The 22,637-nt window shown below is 65.0% G+C and overlaps 1 protein-coding gene across 2 annotated transcripts in view; it reads right to left on the bottom strand.

The window, feature by feature from the left end:
* The window catches only part of LOC105871350 (genetic suppressor element 1), a 111,904-nt gene that overhangs the window by 7,970 nt on the left and 81,297 nt on the right, over positions 1–22,637 (bottom strand). Inside the window, exons 3-13 of one of the 2 annotated variants that reach the window (XM_012764653.3) lie at positions 17,582–17,781; positions 12,337–12,509; positions 11,741–11,938; positions 10,921–11,112; positions 10,309–10,625; positions 9,439–9,763; positions 6,256–6,869; positions 5,028–5,140; positions 4,551–4,821; positions 3,057–3,170; positions 1,857–2,228 (exon numbers count right to left, since the gene is read on the bottom strand). In XM_012764653.3, coding sequence (XP_012620107.2) covers positions 1,857–2,228; positions 3,057–3,170; positions 4,551–4,821; positions 5,028–5,140; positions 6,256–6,869; positions 9,439–9,763; positions 10,309–10,625; positions 10,921–11,112; positions 11,741–11,938; positions 12,337–12,509; positions 17,582–17,781 — 2,889 coding nt within the window. The remainder of the gene's footprint in view (positions 1–1,856; positions 2,229–3,056; positions 3,171–4,550; positions 4,822–5,027; positions 5,141–6,255; positions 6,870–9,438; positions 9,764–10,308; positions 10,626–10,920; positions 11,113–11,740; positions 11,939–12,336; positions 12,510–17,581; positions 17,782–22,637) is intronic. The other variant, XM_075995839.1, reaches the window with a different exon arrangement.

The raw sequence follows: 22,637 nt of genomic DNA, 5'->3' as shown, positions 1-22,637 counted from the left end.
GTGTGTAGGGGTACGGACACAGGATATTGCCACGAAAGGAGGCTCCGCCCTGCCTTTGGTGCAGAGTCAGGGTGACTGCAGGCCTCTAGGAAGACGGAAGGTCAGAAACAAGGACAGTGGCAGAGCTGAGCTCCAACCAATCTAGCATGTGGATGACCTCGGCAGAGTTCGTCTCTGAGCTTGAATTTGTGGGTTTGAGCTTGGTCTATAGTTGGCCCTCGGTAAATACCAGCCCCCTCTTTTCCTGAAATGCACAGGTGTTCCAGTCCCTGAGCTCAGCTGGGGTTCTGCCTGCTACCAGGAGTCAGCTGTGTTGTGACTTGTCTCATCAGGGTCTTCTCTGTCTTAGGGCATGTGCGGTGTAGATGGAAGCCCGGAGGCTGGCTTAATCAAACTGGCATGGCAGGGTCACTTTAAAATCGTGAGAAGCCTAAGGCCAGGAGACAGCTGGAATAAAACAAGGCAGGAAAAAAGTGTCCTAGGACCACAGAAAAGCCTCTGCAAAGTGCATCTGGAAGGGACAGGGAGAGCACCTGGGAACTAATCCCACTGTGCGGCTGTCCCTCAGTTTAAAGGGATTAGTTCTAGGACCCCCAACGGTACTAAAACCTGACGGTGCTCAAGTCTGTTATAGACAATGGCGCAGAGTATTTGCACGTAACCTATACACTTCCTCCTGTGTACTTCAGACAACAACTCAACACCTTATACGAGGCCCACATGCCACTTCCTCTGGGTGGATTCAGTGCAGTCCTTGGCACAGGACAAACTCAAGTTTTGTTTTTTGGAACTTTGTGGAATTGTTTCCCCCAACTATCCCCAGTCTGAGGTTAGCTGAATCTACAGATGCAGAACACACAGGTACGGAAGGCCGACTACCGTCTCCCGTACGCTCCACTGTAAAGGAATCCCCACCTGCAAACATTTGTCTTGGAAAATTTTCAAGTAAGTCGATGGTAAAAATCCAATAAAGCATTCCTCCTGGTTTTTGGGGAGTCTTTGTTAATCATTGTAGACACTAGTGCCCATAGGCATTCTTTGCTTCTTAGGGATCAATTTGTCTGTTAACAGTATTAACTCAGGTAGAAGACCCAGCAGTATCGAGAGGTAGATGTCTAAAAATGCTTTTTATCCGTTCAGCTTTTATAGCTTATAATAAACACTTAACCCTCTTAGCGCGGCGGGCCGATATATCGGCTCCTATGTAGTTAAGATATATTGGCCCACCGCACCAAGAGGGTTAAACATGGTTTTGGCATAACTTCTGGCTACTGGAGTATATAAAAATTTCATACTCAGTTACTTAATTGTTGAGGATTCTCTTCTAATCAATTTCAACTTTTGATCCATTGGGGATAAAATGTAGTGACTCCTCAGTCAATCTGGACACTCAGAGGCAGGGCTAGGGTAAGTGTTCCGTCACTGAGCGCCTGCCAGGCCTGGTGTAGTAGACACTCCCGGGATACCCACGGTCAAAGGACCAGAGAAATTTCCAGGCAGCTGCTGTGGCAGACTTTAGGAATTCAGAGTACGATTTTTGCCAGCGGGGTACCTGCTCTGGACTTACCAAACTCAAATGGTATCATTTGCTAAATATCCTGGGAGTGGGGTCCACAGACCAGCAGCATCAGGGTCACCCAGGAGCCTGCTAGAAATGGAGTCCCAGGCCCCACCCCAAACCTGCACCTGACAAGACCCTCGGGTACTTCATGGGCACTGAGGTCTGAGAGGCACCGTCACTGCACAGGGCCAAGTAGGGAGGAGAGCCTGAAGCCATGGCCGGGCAGCTGCTGGTGCTCGGACCATTAGCCGCTGTAGCAGCTCGGGGCCCCAGTGGGGTTGGGCAGCCTCATTACCTTTATGCTTCTGCAGGGCCTTCTGTGTGGACTGCAACACTGACTCGTGGAACTGATGCGCAAACTCTTCCGCCACGAAGGGCTCCCACGGCTTGCTCTTCCCATTGAAGCTGTGAGACAACGGCACAGGAATGTCCTTGGGCGCAGTGCCCCGGATGTAATGAAGCATGCTCAGGCTCTTCTTGCCCCCGGGGGCCTCGCTCAGCCTGGCCTTCTCACCACTGGCAGGAGCTGGCTCCTGGACTCTCGATAGCTCCTGGGGCCGGAACTGTTCTAGTTTCCCAGGCTCCCCGGCCTTTGGGACATCAGACAAGGAAGTGGCAACAGCGACAGGCTTATCCCCATCCAGAGAAGCTTGCTGCGTGGCTGGTTCTTTTAGAGACAGAAAGCAAAGGAAAGTGTTAAATAAAAGCTACAAGTTGACAGGCTAACTATCCAGCACACGGACCCTGGTCTCTACAGCTGACATTTAAGAAAAGACCTAATGCAAAGAACCAACACTTGAGGGGCATTTAATTAACCATCGTGCACGCAGCTGCGGTCTGAAGATATTGGTGTGTTTAGCAGCAAGTCCATCCTTGAAAAGTGCCCCAAGAAGGCACCTGGGAAGAAAGATCTGAAGGAAGAAGTGAGTAGCTTCAAGACACGAAAACAGTCCGGAGGCATTTAGTCCAGCTGGGCAAGAGCGAGCACGTGGGGGCAGGGCTGGGCCACGAAGACGCCCTGCTTCCTCTGGCCGGGCGGAGAGGCACAGTCGGAGACGCAAGGAGAGAGGTGGTGTGAGAGCAGGCATTGACAAGGCTGGAAGGAAGAATGAGCAAGACACAGATGCAGGAAGGAGAGAGCCCGGGCAGGGCCAGCAGGCAGGTCAGTGCTGGGACAAGTCATAGCGCCTCAGTGGCCCGGGCTGGCCTCCTAACAAGCCTTGGTGCCGCAGCAGAGGGGTGACGACTACTGACCACCTCACAGAGCGCTGCAGAAGCTGGGCCCCTCCCCTCAATCCTGAACCCGCCTCTGGACTCTCACGCTGCGTCCTGAGGACCATCACAGCTGTGTGGGAACCGCATGCTCATGTGAGGGACAGAAAGAGTCTCGAGGAGGTCAGGTTCATGACGATGAAGACCGTGAGCAGCTGCCTCTGACCCCAGGCAGCCCACAGGATGGTCCCAGGCGTGGCGGGTGGGGCTGTCCTTCCCTTACCACTCAGGGAGACTGCAGGGCTGTCCCTCGGAGAGTTTGTCAAGGAGTCTGCCACTGCTGCCGACAGTGCCTTGTGCTTCATGGCACGGAGCATTTCAACAAGTCTCTCTTTGTCTATGAGAAAAGCAGCCTGGGATTAACGAGGCGGTTGTATCATTTTGAGAGGGAAGGACGGCAGGATTCTAGCCTAGTCCTGACAGGCAGGTACGAGCACTTCAAACCAAGAACAACCACAAGCAAGTGCTACGGGACAGGCCGCGTTTAAAGGAAGAAAGCTTCATTTTAAAGCGAGCTCAGACTCCTCTTGGCATTTACTGCGCGACGGGCGTGTTCCAAGACAGCTGTACGTGCTGTGATCACAGCTCTACGCAACACCATGTGCCCAGGGTCTTCCGCAGTGACTTCGAAGGAGGTACTCTTATTTAAGACAAAGGCAGGCCAGAAACAAGGAAACACCCAAAAGTCCACGCCTGGCCTCCGGGGCTCAGCACGTTCCCCTCCCCCCACGCTGGGTGCGCCAGGGCTAGTCCACGATCGATGCCGTTTCCTACAAAAGAATGAAGATCCCAGGATGTTCCGCGGAGTGAATTCATGTTTCGGTGGCACTTCTTGATGACTCTGAAACTTAGCAGCCACATTCCCTATGGCTTCCTCTAGAAATTCAGCCAGGCAAAAAGATGGTTTTTGCAAACAAAAGTGCCCATTTCTAGGATTTGTGCTGGAAATCAACATGTTACTGACCCTCAAAGGGAAAGTGAAAACTTCAACTTACTGGTTAAAGAAAAATAAACTGCTATACTCCAATTAAAAAAAAAAAAAAAAAAAAGGCATGTTTTGAAGCAACTAAAGGACCAAAAAGTACGTTTTGCTTTCCTGTGACTCTCCCAGGGAACAGACCAGGTGTCTGCAAGGGACCCACGGCCAGGAATGGTAACATCTTGGCACCGAGCCGACGTGTGTCAGGCAGACCGGGGAAGTGCTGCAAGGCCACCATTTCTTCTGTGTGGATTCTAGCCCAAAGGGTCCACCCCAATCTGGAAGCATCCATTCACAGCACATGCTGCTCTGCCTGGCGGCTACAGGCCATGCCCGCACCTCCCTCCTGCCACGGGCACACAAAGCCGAGCGGCCAAGCAGAGGAAGAGCCTGCGCCAGGCACACCTGCGCGCCCAGCCCCTCCTCCCTCACTCCCGGGGGAGTCACCGAAGCACTCTGCTCAGAGATGCGCCTGTCAGGCGCTCGAAAATGGTGAAAAGACAAGGGCTGTTGTCAGCCTGAGATGGGCTTTACGTGGAGAGAGAAAACCACTGAGTCTTCATGGCTGCCCAGGACGCGACAAGAGCAAATGGGCTCCGAGCAGGCTGAGGTGCCAGGTATCGAAGCAGGGCGGCTGCCTCGGGACCCAGTGTTCCCAGGTCCTGCCTGCAGTCGCCGGGCCCCGCCTGTGATGCCCGCGCCCACCCTCGCCAGCCCGCTTCCCAGGTGAGGCCATACCTTTCCTCTTCTCGGCGCTGATGTGGGTAAGGTTGAAGATGGTCAGGAACTTCTTCTTCTCTTCGAAGTTAGGGCTGTTGTTCATCTCGTCGGGGCTGTAGCGGGTGGACAGCGCCAGTCTTGGCGAAGGTGTCTGCCGCTTGCTCTGAATCGCCGGAGGCGACGGGCTTCGCTCCCTCAGCATGCGCCGCCGCTTCCTCCGCTTCTGGGCCACCAATTCCTCCTTCTGCTGTTGGGTGGTCAAGCCAAAAAGTTGCAAAAACTCTAGCTTCTAGATTGGGAAAGAAAACAAATGAGTTTGAAGCCACTGACAGTGGTATGTCTTCACTGTCCTGGGGCCCCTCTCCTGGGGCCCCTGAAAGTCTGTGTGCCGTGGCCGGCTCTGTGCCAGGCCACAGAGGGGGTGGGGTGGGGGAAGCACAGGCCACACCAGGACCCAGGCCAGAGTGCACCGCAGGGGCGAGGAGAGCCCAGTACCTCGGAGGACGTGTCCAGTTTGAGGGGCGGCTGCTCGGCCACGCAGCGCAGGTGGGCCCTGACCTCCTCCTCGTCACTCTCGTCGTAAGAGTCGTCCAGGTCGTAGTAGTATCCTGATGGCAGAAACGGTCGCACTCAGCCAGGAGCCTTTGACCACAGCGGGGGCATGCGCTTGGGGGCACGCGTGTGCGGACCCCTGTCAGGCCAGGCGGAAACCGCCCCTGACCCCAGTCCCGGGGACAGCAGGTGTCAGGCTTCCCTCGGGTCCACGGCTCCAGTGGCCCCCACGGGGCTGTGCGGTCTCTGGGCTAACACTGACCTCCTCCCCCAACACCACACGGGCCCGTGACCACAGCAACGCGCTGGCTGCACACACATGCTCCTTCCTGCTGTGGCCATCTGGCTGTATCAGCTGGGAGGGGACAGGCGCACACGGCTTCTCCTCGCAACAGCACGGAGAACAATAGCAAGCACCTGCCCCAGGGGCACCGGGCTCCCCTCTCTCCTCTCACAAGGAGTTTAGGAGAAAAGCCCCAGCTGGGCCCTAACCCTGGCTTAGACCAACGCCCCAGGCAGACTCCGCCTGCAGCCAGCCTAGGGGTGAAGAGGCCGAATTCCCAGTAGGAGAACGCGGGCTGGAGCCCTTGTCGGCCGTCCGCTGAGGCCGAGCCCCTGCTCTCTCCTGGCCAGACTCGGGTGCAGGTGCCAACAGCCCTCACGCCTGGGCCCGTGTACCTGCTCTCCCTGCTCTTTGGGGAACTTAGGGAGCAGCTGGCTGGGGTCCCCTATCCCCGCAGAGCCGGGAGGGAAGTGCCTGACCCCTGCCCTGGCCTCGAGCAGTGCCAGCTGCTGCCCCCACACCCCCAGCCCGCCTGCCTGTGGCTGAGGACGGCAGCCTGCCGGGCACAGGCCCACTCAGCGGCTGGCCTGCTCCCCTGTTATGTTTCACTATTAATATTTAAAACCATCTTATTAGCCTCTGTTCATCATTTATTAATCACGCGTGTCTGCAGAACTGTCTTTACAGACAAGCTTTGATTTGGCTTTATGGGACAATTTGCATCGAGCAGGACAGGCAAGAGGCCGAGGGTCTGTTTCCCTAGCAGAGGTGGCAGGTTGCTGCACGTGAGCCGGGGAACTTGGGGGCAGGCAGCTGTCACCAGGGCTCCCTTGTCCCTGCTAACCAACCCCTCCCCCAGTGGGTCGGGGCCCTTGGCGGAGGCCAGACCTTTCTCCTGGGCCTCTCGCCGCCTGCGCTCCTCCAGGTCCAGCTTGCTGACCAGCCTCCGACGCTGCTGTAGAAACTCGTCGTAGATGTAGGCCGGGTCAGGGCCGCGCGGCGCGGGGGGCCGGTAGGGCGAGCCAGGCTTCAGGGGCCCACTGAGCTCCCCGAGGGGGGCTGCCTGTGGGAGGGAGGCCCGCTGCGGGCCCAGCAGGCTCTGGGTGGACTTTTCGAGCTCAGCGAGGAAGGGTCCAGGCCCAGGGGGGAAGGGCTGGTGCTCCAGGCTCCCCGCCTCCCTTGGGGGCGGCGGCTGATACTTGTCCAGGGGGGCGGCCTCCCGCTTCCGCGGCCCCTCCTCTGCCTTCTCGGGGCAGTAGACCCGCTCCACCTTCACCAGTGGCACCGCTGCCTGGCGGCCGGGCTCGAAAGCAGCCGGGTGGCTGTGCAGGGGGTGGCTCTCGGCCCGCCGCGTCTCCAGGGCGCTGTCCATCAGGGACACTGGATTCCAGAGGGCTGTGGGCACGGTGTGGTGCTGGGGCTTGGGCGAGATCAGAGGCGGTGGCCCGCCAAAGTGCTGTGGGGCGTCTCGGCCGCCAGGCTCGTGACGGTTTGGTCCCGGCCTAGAGAGTGAGCAGATGGGCCCATCAGTCCCGAGAGGACAGGTCTGCCCTCCACAGGCTCCCCAGACGGCCAGGCTGCAGGATAGCAGATCTGCGCCCCACGTCCCTCCACGCCCTCTTCCAACGACCGGGACAGATGTGTGCAGAACTGCTCTGAGGGCACCGGGAGGCTCGAAGCCTAAGCTGCTTGGGAAGGCAGAGACCTTCTCAGGCCAGACCTGCCCTCCATCCTATGTCCCACCTGCTTGTACAAGCTCCCGTGAGGACAGGCCCTCGCCTTGCTTTCCATGGGGGAGCCTGCCTGTGCCGGGGGCACCCTGCCACCGAGGAAGGGGCGGACGACGGGGGGCAGCCTGCCTTCACGCGTGCTGCCGCTCTGCTCTCCACGCGAGCAGCGAGACAGGAGCTTCCAGTGTCTGCCTGGCCCAGAGCCCAACGTGGACGGAGACCCTCCCCGCCAGGACGGGGCCTGTGCCCCTGCTGGCCCGAGCCGTCCCCGTCAGAACTACAGCGACCACACGGGCACACGGCTGAAGGCCCAGAGCAGCAGCTGTGCCCACTGGGTCTCCAAGGGCCTGGGCCGGAGAGGGGATTTCTAACATCGGGGACCTTCCATTGGACAAAAAGCTGCGCCTCACCGTGCTAACAGTGACGTGGCTCCTGAGAAGATGCAATGCACAAAGGTATGTCTTGGGTGTTGTTTTTCCAAAGGTTTTTTTATTCTCCTTAAGGGAGACAGTTACAGGATGTTTGAACCCATACGGCCTAGGGCAGGATGGGGCCAAGGCCAGGGCGGGCACGCGGCCAGGCTCTCAGGGCTCTCCCTGCCTGGGGGGTGCTGTTAAACACGGCCGCCCAGGCCCTGCTCGGCCACTCCACGCTCGCCGCTGGGAGCTAAACCCAAGGCCACCGCACCTGCGAGCAGCAGGGTGCGACAGGGACCCGTACCGAGACACTGTGTGTCCTTAAGTAAACAGCCAAGGAATACAACCTGCCAGCAGAATAAATACTTCACGCACCACAGCCGAGCACTGCACGGTTTTCTCGCGCAGAGCACAAAGCCCAGCAGGACGACCAGCTCACGACGCCGTGAGCACGGCCAGCTGCCGTGGGGCCCACCCAGCCCGGGCCTGCTTCCTGCCACACTCCAGCAGGCCAGCGCAGGGCTCACAGGTCTCAGCACAGAGGCCCTCCCCCACCCCGGGCCAGAAGCAACAGCGCGTGAGCAGACGAGGCCCTGACACCTGCACTGGGGTCCCAGGCAGCCCCAAGGAAGAGCCCCGTGCGCTGAGGAGCCCTGGTTTTATGAAGCGACGCCAGGTGTGAGCCGGCTGCCCTCTGTCCTCTGGGCGTAAGCTGGACGGGCGGGCAGAGGCGGCTCGCTAGCAGGTGCGTTTGGGCCTCTGGGACGCCTGGAGGGTCTGACCGCAGAGACAGGTGGCAGCAGAGAACGTGCTCTGGCCGTGCCGGGCAGCGAGAGCCACAGGGCGGCCCGGTCAGTGGGCACGGGTGGCAGTTCCCTCCCTCCCACACTGAGCCGAGCGCGCCCCTCGCTGCCCTACTCAACAGGGGAGGAAGGAGAGGAAGGCAGGCGGGGATTTAAGACCGCAGGGCACCTCCGGCCAGCACGCACCGCAGCAGCTGAGAGCCGGGCCAAAACCTTTGCGCACAGCTGAGGCCCCCAGACCAGCAGCAGCGCCCCTGCACCCGAGCTGGGCCTAGAGCAAGATGGAGGCCTGGCCAGGAGCCTCCATCTCCACCAACGCTTGTGAGGGTCTAGGCCCGCACCTTCAGAGTGCGCTCTGGAGGGAGGCAGGGTGGCATGCCTCAGCCACGGGGGGAGCCTGCACCACGGCGACTGGCACACGCGACGGTGGAGGGCCCCCCCAGAGCCAGCCGCCGATCCCAGCCAGGTACCTGCTCGCGTTGGGGTCAGCTGCTCCGAGGGCTTGCCCCGCTCCTCGGCGGCATGGCCGCGCAGCCCGTGCAGCTCGGCCACGGGCAGGAAGGCGGGCTCCAGCGCCCCAGAGCTGGAGTCTCAGGACAGGCAGGGGCAGGGCGGGCCAGGGTGCCGGGGCTGAGCCCACAGAGCAAGGGCGGCAGCAAAGGCCTCCATGGGCATTCTACTGGGACCGAGGACGGGTCTACCTTTTATCATAAAAGCAATAAAGCTAACGTTTTGCTTAAAAATCAAAGGCAGTCCCCTTCTCATTAAAAAAGTCCAAGCTCAAAAGCAGAGGGAGACGCTGAGAACAGGTATCATAACAACTGAAGCCTCTACCTCGCCCTCTTCAGGGGCCACGAACGGCTTCCTGGGGCCTGGCCAGGCTGCACGGGCAGGGGCCTGGCCAGGCTGCACGGGCAGGGCCCTGGCCCTGGCCCTGGCCGGTCCCTGGCCCTGGCCCTGGCCGGTCCCTTTACTTGTGGGTGGGGCAGCTCTGAGCAGCTGACTCCCCTCCTCAGCGTCTCGCCTTCCTCACAGGCACAACGGGAATCCTCACAGGAAGATGAAGCGGAAGGACAGGAACGGGGAAGCAAGGGCGTGGGGCAGACGGCGGCGCTCACCCACCTGGCACTCTCGGGCCGGTGCTCCGCCTCCGCGGGCGCAGGGGGCCGGCTCATGTCCAGGTGCTGCTCCAGCACCTGCTGCCGGAACTCTGACACCTGAGACTGCCGGTCCTCCTTCTCCTGCCGCAGCCGCCGCTGCCGCGCCAGCCACTTCTCCTCCTCGTTGGTGCGCTGGATCAGCAGGGCGGTGGCGGCGCTGCTGCCGGGCAGCGAGAAGATGCCGTGGTTGGAGATGAGGCTGGGCACGGCGTGGTGCGGGGCAGGCACCGGATGCAGGGGGTGCTGCACGGGCTTGGGCGCCTGCAGGCCCGCGTCCTTCAGCTTCTCTGTGGGGAAGACACGCGCGACAGCAGATCTCAGCGCCTGCGGGCCGGCGCCCCTCACCTCCTGCCCAGGGAAGCCCGCCGTCCTGCACAGGGGCCCTTCCCACAGACGCCCAGAATGTGCCCTGTGGACACTTTCGGGAAGCACGCCGGTCCCCAGCGGGGAATGCTCTGTGGCCGGCTGGCGCGACTGGCCACCATCCAGCGGGGGGCCAGAGCCGGCTCCCACTGCTCAAGGAGCAGACCGAGAAACTGTCAGGACACACGCAGGCTGGCTTTCAGACGCGGCCATCGTTAAAAGTTAGATGACGCGAACTTACAGCAAAGCGAACGACGTTAAGGTTAACAAAAGCACTCAAAATGCGCCCCCCCTTCCCAATACTTTGGCACATCTGACTGCCGTTCACAATCCCGGGTCTGTGTCTCCCGTGTCTGTGCCGTGGGCCACCGCGTGTCCCCTCAGCCACGGGGGGAGCCTGCACCATGGCGACTGGCACACGCGATGGTGGAGGGCCCCCAAGAGCCAGCCGCCGACCCCAGCCAGGTACCTGCTCGCGTTGGGGTCAGCTGCTCCGAGGGCTTGCCCCGCTCCTCGGTGGCATGGCCGCGCAGCCCGTGCAGCTCGGCCACGGGCAGGAAGGCGGGCTCCAGCGCCTTGGCGGCCAGCAGCTCCTTCTCCCGCGCCCGCTGCTCCCGCTGGCGCTCCAGCTCCCGCTCCTTCTCCCGCTCACGCTCCAGCTCCTTCTCGCGCTCCCGCTCCTTCTCCCGTTCCCGCTCCCGCTCCTTCTCCCGCTCACGGTCAGCCTCGCGCTCGCGCTCACGCTCCCGCTCGCGCTCCCGCCGCAGCTCCTCGTCCATCTGCAGCCTGTGGGGCGAGGGGGGTTAGAGCGCGGCCGGAGACCGCCGGACATCGGTCTGCGTGCTGCACGGCGCGGCCGAGCAAGCCGGGGTCCTCCTCTCACCGAGCAGGAGGCAGCTCAAGGCCAAGCTGCACGCTAGTCCCCAAGCAAGCGAGCTCCCCAGCCTGAGGCCGGCAGGCCGGGTGCAGCCTCAGCACGAGCACAAACCGCCACCCTCCCATCTGGCAGGTGAAGAGGCCGAGGATGGGCCGGGCTCCAGCCGGGCCTGCCCTCCCGGCCGCCGCCGCAGGACCCACTCACCTCTCGGCGCTGAGGCCGGACATCCGCTCAGAGTGCAGCGCCGCCAGGGACGAGTGGGAGAGCTCGGGCGGGTAGCGGACCCCGGAGAGGTGCAGGTGCATGGCGGACGGGTGCAGCGGGGGCAGGGAGCCGGGCGTGGGGATGGGGTAGAACGGGGACCTCAGGGCAGAGAGGCAATAGGAGTCGTCCATCCTGTGCCGGGAAGACGGGGGCTGGTGAGCGCCAGAGTCACAGGGGACGAGACCCAGCCCATGGCCAGGTGAGCCCTGGCCAGGTGCGCCTGCGCAAGCCAGCTGCGGAACACGGCAGAATGGCCGCGGGTCAGGGCCACGCCTGCTGCCAGCCCCAAGGCCTTCACTGCCAGAGGCCACCAGGTGCCCACAGAGCTCCAAGGCCCACCTGCCACCGCCCCCAGCTCGGCGCGGACTGCAGGGCAGCCCACGTCATCGCTGCAGGCCCTCCCGGCTGGGTGGCAGGGCTTCTACACAGAGCCAGGAAGTGCCACGCAGAACCACTGGGTCCCCTGCCACACAGCAGAGCAGCCTCTTCTCTAGCATGACCCCACCCTGTAAACAGCAACCTGCCAGGACCCCCACCACACCGATGACAAGGACAGTTGACACCAAGGAGTCCCCTCCAGGAGGACACCCAAAGGATCAGGGCTGAATTAGGACTCAATTCAGGCTCAACGCTGGGGATGATTTTAGGGGCAGAGTCTCTGGACGCTCCCCTGAGAGTCTGCCCCACCCCCAGGCTGGGAGAAGCACCTTCCCCGCTGGGAACAGACGTGCCCGGACGAGAGGGCGTGGGGCCACCTCACCTGAAGGCCGGGTGGGGGAAGGGGTGCGGGGCCAGGTAGCTGGGGTGGTAGTAGGCGGCGGCAGTGGCTGGGTCCAGGCCGAGGGGAGGCAGGGACGACATGCGGAGGTCCTCGGCGGTGTGGTAGGGCCGGAAGCTTCTCAGGTAGTCCTCGGTCACCGTGCTGGGGGGCACCACGTGGTGCACAGGCCGCTGGAGGCTGCAGGGTGACAGCCAGGGAGGAGGAGACAGGTGAGCGGCCCCGGCCACTGCCACCCAAGGGGGGACAAGAGATCTCCCCTCCGGGCTGCTGCTGCAGCTCCTCAGGCCCGCCAGCCCTTCACACTGTCCCCACCCGCAGTGTGCCCCCCAGAACCGGGGATGGAGTTAGACCAGGGCTGGGACTGCAGGAGCGTCTCAATGTGGAGAGGACAGCAGGCACAGACAGGGCTGTGGCCCCTGGGGCGGAGCGGCTGCAGAGGCTGGCCACGACCGGGCAGGCACGTGGCCTCAGGGGCTGCAGACTCCAGGTCGCCGGGACAGTGGCCGGAGCCACCTTGGGGATCCCAACCAGGACACGTGCCCCCCCCCCAGCCTCGACCCCACGGGCGGACTCACTTGAGCGGCGGGAAGCGGGAATCCTGCACGACCGAGCCGGGGGAGAGGCCGAAGGGGTAGGGGGTGCTGAGCAGGTGGGAGGGGATGGCCGGGCCCCCCGCCTTCTCCTGGGGCAGCGGGGGCTCCACGATGAGGCGCTCCCGGCCGCCGCTGCTGCCCCGAGAGCTGGCGTCCTGCAGGAAGACGGCGTCGGTTAGGGCTGGGCAGCCCAGGCCAGGCTGCAGGCAGACAGCCAGGACAGGTCAGTGCAGGCCACCGCCCCCAGGCGGGCCAGGTCTTCCTCCCGACTCACGGGAGAGACTCCGGATCCAGTTCGCGTTCTAGACACGTCCTCCTTCAAGCTTTTCTACCCCAAACTCCAAGTGCACATGGTGTGCGCGGGACACAGAATGGTAAGGAGGTTCTGACAGTCAGGCCTGGACTGAAGCCCCTCTTGGGCTCTCCCCCTTCCCTGGGCCTCCTTGGTGTGAGACGTGTACAGGCCACAGGACACGGCACGACACGGGCATCCCACAGGGCCACACCCACCCTTACCCACGCACGGGGAAGCGGATGCCGCCAGCTCCCAGCACCCGGGAAGTGAGCGCCACGCTGCAGCCAGGAAACGGCAGCTGCCCAGGCCTCGGGTGCACACAGAGAGCTGGGGCCACAGGAGGCAGCTGCTGGGCCTTGACAGGCCACACCCATCTGGGGCCCCTTTGCACACATCCGGGGTGGGGGACGGCCCCAGCTCCCTGTCCCAGGCTCCTGGAGACAGCAGACCTGGGCCTGGCTGGGGAGGTGCGCCCAGGGGGCCAGGGGAGGGTCTGACCCCAGACAGGAGGAGGAGACAGCCCAGAGCCTGCCCACTGGCCAAGGTCCCTGCAGAGAGCAAGGGTGGGCTGTGCCACGCCAGCCACAGTGAGGGGAGGGGCGTTCTACGTGGTGATACGTGGCAGGGTCCGGCCCAGGGAAACCAGCCCACGGAAGGTCCTGCCTATTGTCATTTACGTCACAATAGGGCAGATGTGTGGTAAGGCTCAGAGGGTCAGTCCTGGACGGGGTGGGGGGGGCACGCTGGATTCTGGAGCAGCCGCCGGCCCAGGCCCGGCTTCGTGGCTGGGGCAGCTGCTGCTTTCGGCCCTGGGGGTCCTGGGGTCTCCCCAGCGTGAGGACGCTGGCCGGGCCCACCCTGGGCCACGAGGGACTCGACCTCCACGCCCCCACGAGGCCCCCTCCTCTCCCGTCACGCCGGTGACTCTGACCAGCAGGCCGTGCTCCCGGGCAGGAGCCCAGCCCTGCTGCCCCAAACCCACAGCGAGGCCCCAGAGCCCCCAAACGCCCGACACCCAGGAAACAAGGAGCTCCGACCGCCCCTCGCCGAGTCGGCAGGAAGGACAGAGGGACGCGAGGTGGGCACTGGGGACGGGGGGCTCCCGGGCCACGTGGCCGTCTGACTTCCTGTCCAGAGTCCGGGCCAGGGCCGCCCCAGCTTTCTACGTCCCCAAGTGAGCGGCGAGGGGTGGGTCGCCGTGCCCTTCCTGGCACCCACCCGTCCTCCCGAGGCAGACCGTGACCTGGCACACGGCACACGCGCTCGGGGAGGTGCGGGCGGCCCGGCAGGCGCCTTCCTTCCCACCCACCCCCCCGCCCTCCGGCAGACAGCGGGGACGGGGATAGCAGGAGGCGGCCCTGGCGGGAACCTGTCGTGAGCAGCAACATCACTCTGGCCCTGCGCTCCCAGCCCCGGCCACGCCACCAGCAGGGTTCTTCAAGGGTTCAAGACCTCTGACATGCGCCTCCCGGGGCAGCGGTCTCCCGAGGGGACACGCACGCGGGCACCGATGCCCTGCACGGCGCCCAGCCTCCTGGAACCACGTCCCGAGGGGCTGCACTGTCCTCGGGTCTCCTCCAAGGCCTGGGTCCCCGCCGGCCTCAGGGGACATGCTCCCATCTGGTCCTGGAGACCCTGCACCAGCCCAGCATCCCCATCTGCCAGACGTGCCAACTGCAGCCCCAGCCCGTGGCGAGCCCACGGGCAGGGCCACAGGCGCATGCACGCAGGGCGCCACCCGCTCGCTCTGTCACCACCCCTTGCACCACCCGTCCACGCTGGCACCCAGGGCCCTGTCGGGGGCAGGGCTTCTGGGCTCTCCGCACAGCGCTCAGCCTGGCACAGCCCGTGTCTGCCAAGCGCACCCAGGAAGGGGTCACAGTGTGCCCCAGGACTGGGATGGGCTGAAGGTGTCGGAGTAGCCCCGGGTCCCCCGCCGTGAGTTCCAGGCCCGGCCGATGGACTGGCGGCACAGGCTCCCCTGAGGCCGGTGGTCAGCTCTCCTCCCGCCTGGGCAGGGGCCGAGCGAGACGGCAGCCAGGGGGCCCGACCACCACCCAGCCCTGGGTGGCCAGAGCCAGCAGGGGCCCTGGGGGACAGACCTCGACGCCCCAGGGACGGCACACGCCACCCCAGGCCCGCCACCTGCTTCTGCGTGGCTGCAAGCAGCAGAGCACAGCGGCCCGGCCACCCGCCACGGGGGCCCGCCCAGCACGCTGTCCTCGCCCCCCCATCCCAGCCCCTTCTCCCCTCGGCCGAGGACAAAGGCCTGCTCTCGGGCGGCTGGGCCAGATGGCACTTTCCCGGCCCGGCGGAGGACAAACAAGGACTCGGGCGGGCTGGGGGAGCGGCCGGCGGGCAGGGGGCTCGGCGAGCCAGACCCGCATGTCTGCGGCTCCCGTCTGGCTGGAGCTGGGCCAGGCGCGCCAGGACTCAGGGAACTAGGTCAGCAGGGCCGGAGCAACACGGAGCGACACGCAGGGCTGCCCGGCAGGAGGGCGGGGAGCCCGCAGCAGCCCCCCAGGGCAGGGCCGGGAGGCCTGGGGGCCACCCCAAGGCACCCGATGGGCAGCCGGGGTCCCACCGCCGTCCCTGCAGACAGACGTGCGACAGGGCGCATCTGCGGTGGCTTCTTATTTCCGAGCAGCGGCTGCGGGCGCAGCTGCAGCCATGAAAGGAGGGGCGGGGGGTGGGGGGCGGGGAGGAAACCCGCCGAGACCGGTGATGAGATGGAGGTTCCCGCAGGCAGACAGGCGGGACGGGCCCCTGAGCTTTACGACGGCTATTTCTCATTTCAGCTCTCCCTTCGCAGCTCCCACTGCCTGGGGGTTACCGGTGACCCCCCCACCACTGGCCCCTGACAACTCCCGCCCGTGCCTGTGCCCTCCTAATGAGGCCTTAGCGTGGGGAAGGGACTCCCTCCCCTCCGTGCTCCCCGGGGCCTGCCCGCGCCGCCAGCCACGCATCACCCGGCAGTCCCGCCCCTCCTGGTGGCATCCCTGTTCCATTAGGCACCGCGGTGGCGGATCGCCGGAGCAGACCTGTCGAGGCCCCTCCCTGTGGCTTCTAACTATTCCGGAGGTGGTAAGGACCCAGGAGGACAGGGATGAGGGAGGGACGAGGGACGAGTGGAGGATTCGCCCGCAAAGGCGCTCGAGGCCCCGAGAAGGGATGTCGTGAGACGTCCCCAGTCCGGGCAGGGGACTCCGTCGGGGACAGAGCAGGGGCTGGGCACGAGTGAGCCGCTCTCAGGCTGCAGCAAGAGCCATCCCGCCCCTGCCGGGCTGTGAGTTGGGCGTGGAGGGAGGACCTGCCGCTCAGGTGACTCAGGGTCCCCCGGGGTGAAGGCCAAGCCCAGGGGTGGCCTCTGGGGACGGGAGCTGGTGACGACGTCCTCGTCCCCCTCCAACAAGGACCAGGGCTGCTCTGAGCCCCCCTGGGCAGGGGAGGCCGCTCTGGCCAGAGTCCACCCTCTGGGTCCCCCCACCTGCAAACTGCACACGGGGACGGCACAGCCAGGAGAGGCCTGGGGAGGGGGGCAGAGGGGGCTCAGCAAGGTGACGCTCTGGGCGGGTCTGTCACCTTGGCCGGGGAGGAAGGCAGGAAACAGGGCCGCTCAAAGCCATTCCTGGGGACCCTGGGGTCTTCCCCTTGGCTCAGAGAGCCTGCCCGGGGCACGATGGCCGGGTGTCCAATGCCCGCACACCCCCAGGGAGGGGGACGCACTCCCCTCCCCCCGCAGCCTTCTCTGTGGCTCAGTTAGGATTTCCCAGTGGGGCTGTCCTCCCGCCGGGAAGCGGCAGGAACACGGAGGAAAGAGCCGCAGCTGAGGATGGTTCTGCATGAGGCCACACCCCGCAGGTGGGACGGTCCCAGGCAGCTCCCAGGCTCCTCCCACAGCAGGTGGCAGGTGTGGCAGGAGGGGCTGGAGACACAGGGACCCCTAAGCTCGGGAAGGGCCTCTTCTGTGGACGTCAAAAGCCAACACGGACACACGAACCACCAGCTCCCCCCGTGCTCGCGGGCTGGCGTTCCTGCTGTCTCGGGTCTTGGCTGGGGCCACAGATGATAACAGCGATGCCTACTGTTTTCTTTTTGAGACAGAGTCTCACTCTGTCGCCTGGGCTAGAGTGCCGTGGCGTCAGCCTCGCTCACAGCAACCTCCAACTCCTGGTCTCAGCAATCCTCCTGCCTCAGCCTCCCGAGGAGCTGGGATGACAGGCATGCGCCACCACGCCCAGCTAAGTTTTTGTATATATATTTTTAGTTGGCCAATTAATTTCTTTCTATTTTGAGTAGAGACGGGGTCTTGCTCTTGCTCAGGCTGGTCTCGAACTCCTGACCTCGAGCGATCCTCCCGCCTCGGCCTCCCAGAGCGCCAGGATTACAGGCGTGAGCCACCGTGCACCCGGCCCCAATCGCTATTGTTTAGGGAGTGTTTACGGCGTGCACGCCATCTCAGCACGCCACAGGGATGCGGGCTGCGCCCCCCACCCCGGTCTGTGTGCTCAAACCCTGGCTACTGGGACCTCTGGACGTGGCTACATGGGGGTGGGCTTCAAGGAGGCCCCTAGGCTGGGCCCTGACCCGATGGGACCGGCGTCCTTTAAGGGGGGACCAGGTGAGGATACAGGGAGCAGCAGGTGGCCACCTGCAAGCCAAGGAGACAAGCCGCTGCAAAAACCAACCCTGTGACACCCTGACCTCCAACTTCTGGCCTCAAGAACAGGTAAAAAGAAGCCTTGAGCCCCCCCCCACCTGCCACAGGATGAACTCACTCGGCCCCTCACCCCACTCTGCGGGAGATGGAGGCTCGGGCCGGGGGTGGGGCGTCTGCACCTTAAACCCAACCCCCGAGCTCCCCAGGTGCCAACTCCAGTCTTCCCTCGGGGACGCCAGCTCCCCGCGCCCACCCCGCCGCGGGCCACTCACCTGCCGGCTCTCGCTCCTCCAGACGCCATTGACGGTTTTGGTCGGGGCGATGGTCACCACGGGGGGCGTGCTGGGGACGCTGTGGCCCCCAGGGGGGACGATGATGGGGCCCATGGGCACGCGCTTGGGCGTGCTGGCGGGAGAGCTGTGGTTGGTGGCCGGAGAGGACACGGGGGACGACTCGCTGCTCAGTGAAGACCCTGCGGACGAGAACACGGCGGCCTGAGCGGGAGCCACGCCACAGCACGCCACGCCACGCCACGCCACGCCACGCCACAGCACGCCAACCAGGGCCCTGGCCGGGATGGAGCAACCGGGTCCGCCGGCCACACGGCTCCCCCGCCGCGCACAGGCCTGCGACCCCGGCACTCGCAGGAGCCCCCGGGCAGGACCCACCGCCCCAGCACCCCGAGACTCGCAGTCCGGCCACCCCTGCAGCCCGTCCTCCCAGCCCCCACGCCGCGGCGCAGGAGAGCAGCCCGGCGCACGGAGCGTGAGCAGGCGTGGGGGCCGACCCTGCGACCGGACCTGAGGCTCTCACAGAAAGGATCTGAGGTCCCCGGTGAGCCCCTGCGCCCGGGGCTGTGGGGCTTCCGGCTCCGGCACCGCTGGGGAGTCAGGCAGGCGAAAGATGCCCAGCTCCCCGACACGGGACACGCCGGGCAGGGACACGGCCTGGGGGTGGCCCTGGGGGGGACTTAAAGACTATATTAAACACGTTCGTTTTTAAATTTTAAAAAACTCGTATGTGATCCACTGTTTTGAGGGGTACAAGTCAGCAGGTCTGAGTGTGTTTTCACCAGGTTGTGCAACTGTCACCACTACCTACTTCCAGAACCTTCTCAGTGGCCCAGAAAGAAGCCCCAGCCCTACACCAACCCCCGAGAGGGGCAGGGTCAGAGGGCATTTAGTTCTGGGCCCATGAGGGCAGTGGGGGTGTGGGCAGGCAGGGCCGGCCCCCCAATAACCAATCCAGGGAGGATGAGGAGGAATTGTCCCTCTAAGGAGCTAAGGCGGGGGGGGGGTCCCTCCATCCCGGAGTGAAGTCCGCCCAGCTGCTCGGACCAGCGGGTCAGGCCTCTGCGGCCAGGCGGGCAGAGTATGCATGGCGGGTGGGGAGACTGCCCAGGGTGCCCTGTCCCCAGCCGGTGCCAGCCTCGCCCCCCCCCCACCCCCACACCCTCCACACGGGGCTTGAGTCCCCGTGAATGAGGCCGAAGCTGCCCGACGGTCCCCGAGGGGCTCAGTGGCTGCACAATCTCACACGTGAACCCCCGCCGTGGCTGGGCTGCGGGGAGACCTGCCACCCGCCCACAGGGCCATGGGCTCACCCGCGTCCCGAGTCCCCTTCCCAGGCCCAGCAGGGACCCAGGGCAGACCCCACCCGCCCCAGAGCCACTGAGGGCCCCGGGTTTAAGGTCTCGGGGCACAAGGTCAGCGCCAGGGTTCCAGGTCCCCAAGGGAACAGACACCCGTCACACCCACCGGCAGCACCTGTGTCCACGTCACAGGCCGGCTGTGCCAGGGGGGACACTGGCCGGGGTGGGGGTGGGAGTAACCCCAGCCCCGTCTGCAAGGAGGACCTGGGGCCGACCCCTCCCGGCGTCCTCCCTGTGCTCGGAGCTCGGTTCCAGGGGCAGAGGGACCCTCCAGTCCCGACACCTCCACACAATCTCAAGCGACCACACTCACGCCACCAAACAGAACCGCAGCTCACGGGGGAGGCGCCCGGGGCTCACGGGTGCCCTGCGACCCCCCAGGAATCCACAGGAAGGAAGCCGCTGAGCCTCGCTCTGTCCTCCCAGCGTCCCCAACAGCCCAGGGCAGGCCCCACCGCGGCACCTGCCATCAGGGTGGCTCTGCTCTGGGCACGGTGCTGCGTTGGGGCGGGGTGCCCCGTCCCGCCCCTCCTGCAGGGACGCTGCCTCTTCAACACAGCCCCCCCACTAGGCTTGTGCGCAGCTGGCACAGCCGTGCAGGGCGGCCCCTCGGGGAGCCCCCCGTCTATCCAGATCTGCCCCTGCCCCAGAGCCACCCATCGGCCCGTCCTGCCCAACGACCCCAAAGTGAGCAGGGCAAGGCGCCCACCCCGTCACCGGGCCTGGTGGTGGTGGGGGGTGGGCACTGAGGCCCGAGGCGTGAACCCCCAAATTCCCAGGTGGATCAGACCACCGCCTACACCCCAGCAACTCCACACCCTCTAGTCGCTGGGCCCAGCCTCAGGACCGGGCAGGCGGCGGCCTAGATCCCAGCTCTGCCGCCAGCCAGGCGGGGGCCGGGGCCCCGTCAGACTCACCAGCTGGGGGGGGGGCTTCTGCTCCCAGCGGGAAGAGACACCCACCGGCGACGCCAGGGCCAGGGTGGGGAGGCAGACCCCGCGGTTCTGGAATGGCCCCTGGGGGTGGGTGGCCGGCTGCGACACACAAACCAGGTGGAGGGAGACGCCGGAAGCTGGGGGGCTCAGGACCCCCCTCGTTTCACCCAGTGCTGGCGGGAGCCCCGTCTGTGCAGCTGTGGACGCCGGCCGTCCCGACACCCACGCCTGGGCGGGCAGCCCCACCCCAGTGTGCACCCAAGCGGACGGGAGCCGACGCCCCCAAAGATACATTGTGGGGGCTCCGGTAGCCCCTGCGTGAGGGCCCGGGCCCGGCAGGTCCTAGCACGGAGCTCGCCCGGGAGCCCCTGGCCACGCCAGTCGCCCAGACACCGGAGCAAGAAAGGACAGACGTGGGCTCACTCGGCCACCGTGCTCGGAAGCCGAGGTTGGGGTTCGGGTCCAGTCTGCTCCCAGGGCGGGGATATGGCTGTGTCCCGCCCTGGGGGGTTCGCTCTCCCCACTTTCCTCTACGTGTTCAGGTCTCCATAAAAAGTTTGCTGCAACCTTTTCGGGGGAGAAAACACCGGGGACGGGTTCTCTGTCTACAGAAAGACCTGCCACGTGCTCCCCCCCCCCACGTTCTCTTCCGGCTGTGACGGCTTTGCGGACACGACTCGCACCCGTGTAAGCCACCCGTCGGCGCTTTCCGCGCGTTCACAGCAGGTGGCCGCCGCCCTGACCCCCACGCCCCCCAGAGACACCCTGTGCCCGGCAGCGGCCACCCCTCCCCGTGCCAGGACGCGGGAGTCGTGTCCGGGCACCGAGACGCCACCATCTGCCTTCTGTCCCCGCGAACCTGCCTCCGCCGGACGCTCCGTGTAACTGGAACCGGGCGAGGCCGCGAGGCCGCTCACGTTCTGCTACTTTCACCAAGCAGGACGCTGCCCAGCGCGTCATGCCATGGCCTGCGCAGGGACGTCGCCGCTTTTCATGGCTGCGTGATACTCCACCGCGTGGCTCGGCTCAGCCACACTGTGTGGACAGTGGCCACTTGGGCTGGGCCAGCTCTCGGCCACTGTACCCCTCCCTCCCCTTTTTTGAGACAGGGTCCCATCAGCCCAGCTCACTGCAGCCTCCAACTCCTGGGCTCCAGCGGTCCTCCCGCCTCAGCCTCCCGAGTAGCTGGGACTACAGCTGAGCGCCACCAGGCCCGGCTCATTTTTTCTATATATTTTCAGTTGGCCAATTAGTTTCTTTCCATTTTCAGTAAAGACGAGTCTCACTCTTGCTCAGGCTGGTCTCAAACTCCTGACCTCGAGCGACCCTCCCGCCTCGGCCTCCCAGAGCGCTGGGATCACAGGCGTGAGCCACCACGCCCGGCCCCCACTGCCCTTCCTGTAGTTCTGGAGCTGAAAAGAAACAAACACACCTGAGCTGCCGCCCTGTCGAGACAAAGGTGCTGAGAGCCGACGCCCTGGCTCCAGCTGCCCGGAGCCCAAGACCCAGGGCGCCTGGGTCCTCCCGGGGAGCCGGGCTGCAGAGCAGGGAGCCGGGGCTTCAGAGCAGGGAGCCGGGGCTTCAGAGCCCAACACGTGCCGGGCTCCAGGGCCCCCAGCACCCCAACTGCACAAACAAGGGGAACCTCACAGCCCTGGTAAGATCGTGCACAGACCCCTGCTCCGTCCCTGGCCCCCAGAGTGACTCCTGCCCATGTCGCCGTCTCTGACTCAGCCTCGATTCCAAGCGTCAGCGGTGGGGGCCGGCGGGCGGGTGGGCGCGAGGGGCGCTCTCTGGGGCAGGGTCCCCGTCTGGGGCGAGGCCTGACCCCCTCGGGGGCAGAGGCGCCGCCACTCACCAGGGGCCGGGTGGTCGATACCCAACGACGACGCAGCGCCAATTAGCGCGGCCGGCACCCGAGCCCTCGCTCGCGCTGCGCGGGGAGGTCAGAGCCCGCTGTAATCAGCGGCCGTGTTCAGCCGGGAGTCGGTCCGGGAAACGGACGCGGACTGCAGATGACGGGAGGCAGAGCGCGCCCGCGTCACCTCTGCCGTCCGGCCTCGAGGGGCAGCGCCAAGGCCCAGGGCGGGTGCAATGAACAGCCGTCTGAGACCCCACAGTTAGCCACGGGGGACGGCACCTGTCACCCCAAGACGGGGCCCAGCCCGCCAAGCACACCAACCGCACGCCTGAAAACCGCGCCTCCGTGCCGGGCTGCGGGGCCACCCAGGGCACACGGCAGGCGTCCCCGGCAGGGCCCCGTCCCTGTCCCCGTCAGGCTGGCGGCGTGCAGGGGAGAGGAGGGAGGGACGCTCGTGGAATGAAGACCCTGCCCTGCACAGCCCCGGCCACCCCGACCCAGCTCTGAGTCTGCAGGGAAGCCACAGGGCGGCCACGACGGCCACAAGGTGACACACGTACGTCCCCGAAAGGCACCTGTGGAACCTCCCTGTGCGATGCCAGCACCTGTGGCCAGGGCTGCCCGGAGCTGGCGGGCCCTGAACCCCCGGGACGCGGCCAGAACCCCGCCGTCCACGCCCTCCCCACGCCAAGGACGGAGTGACCGACCAGCTAGAGGCCCCTGTCCCCCAAAGGAGGGTCCCCCCAGCTGGGCCTTGAACCCCACTTCGAACCCGCGCAGGTGCATGGCGGTCGGTGGGAGCCTGGGGGACAGGTGAGTCCGGGCCGGGCACTCCTGTCGGGTCTGCTCTGCGCCCAGGTGAGCCTTCCACGGCCTCTGAG

This window comes from Microcebus murinus, chromosome 20 (genome assembly GCF_040939455.1).
Source record: "Microcebus murinus isolate Inina chromosome 20, M.murinus_Inina_mat1.0, whole genome shotgun sequence".
Classification (NCBI taxonomy): domain Eukaryota; kingdom Metazoa; phylum Chordata; class Mammalia; order Primates; family Cheirogaleidae; genus Microcebus; species Microcebus murinus.
The sequence above is the reverse complement of the archived record's forward strand: the minus strand, read 5'-3'. Positions and strand labels throughout refer to the sequence as shown.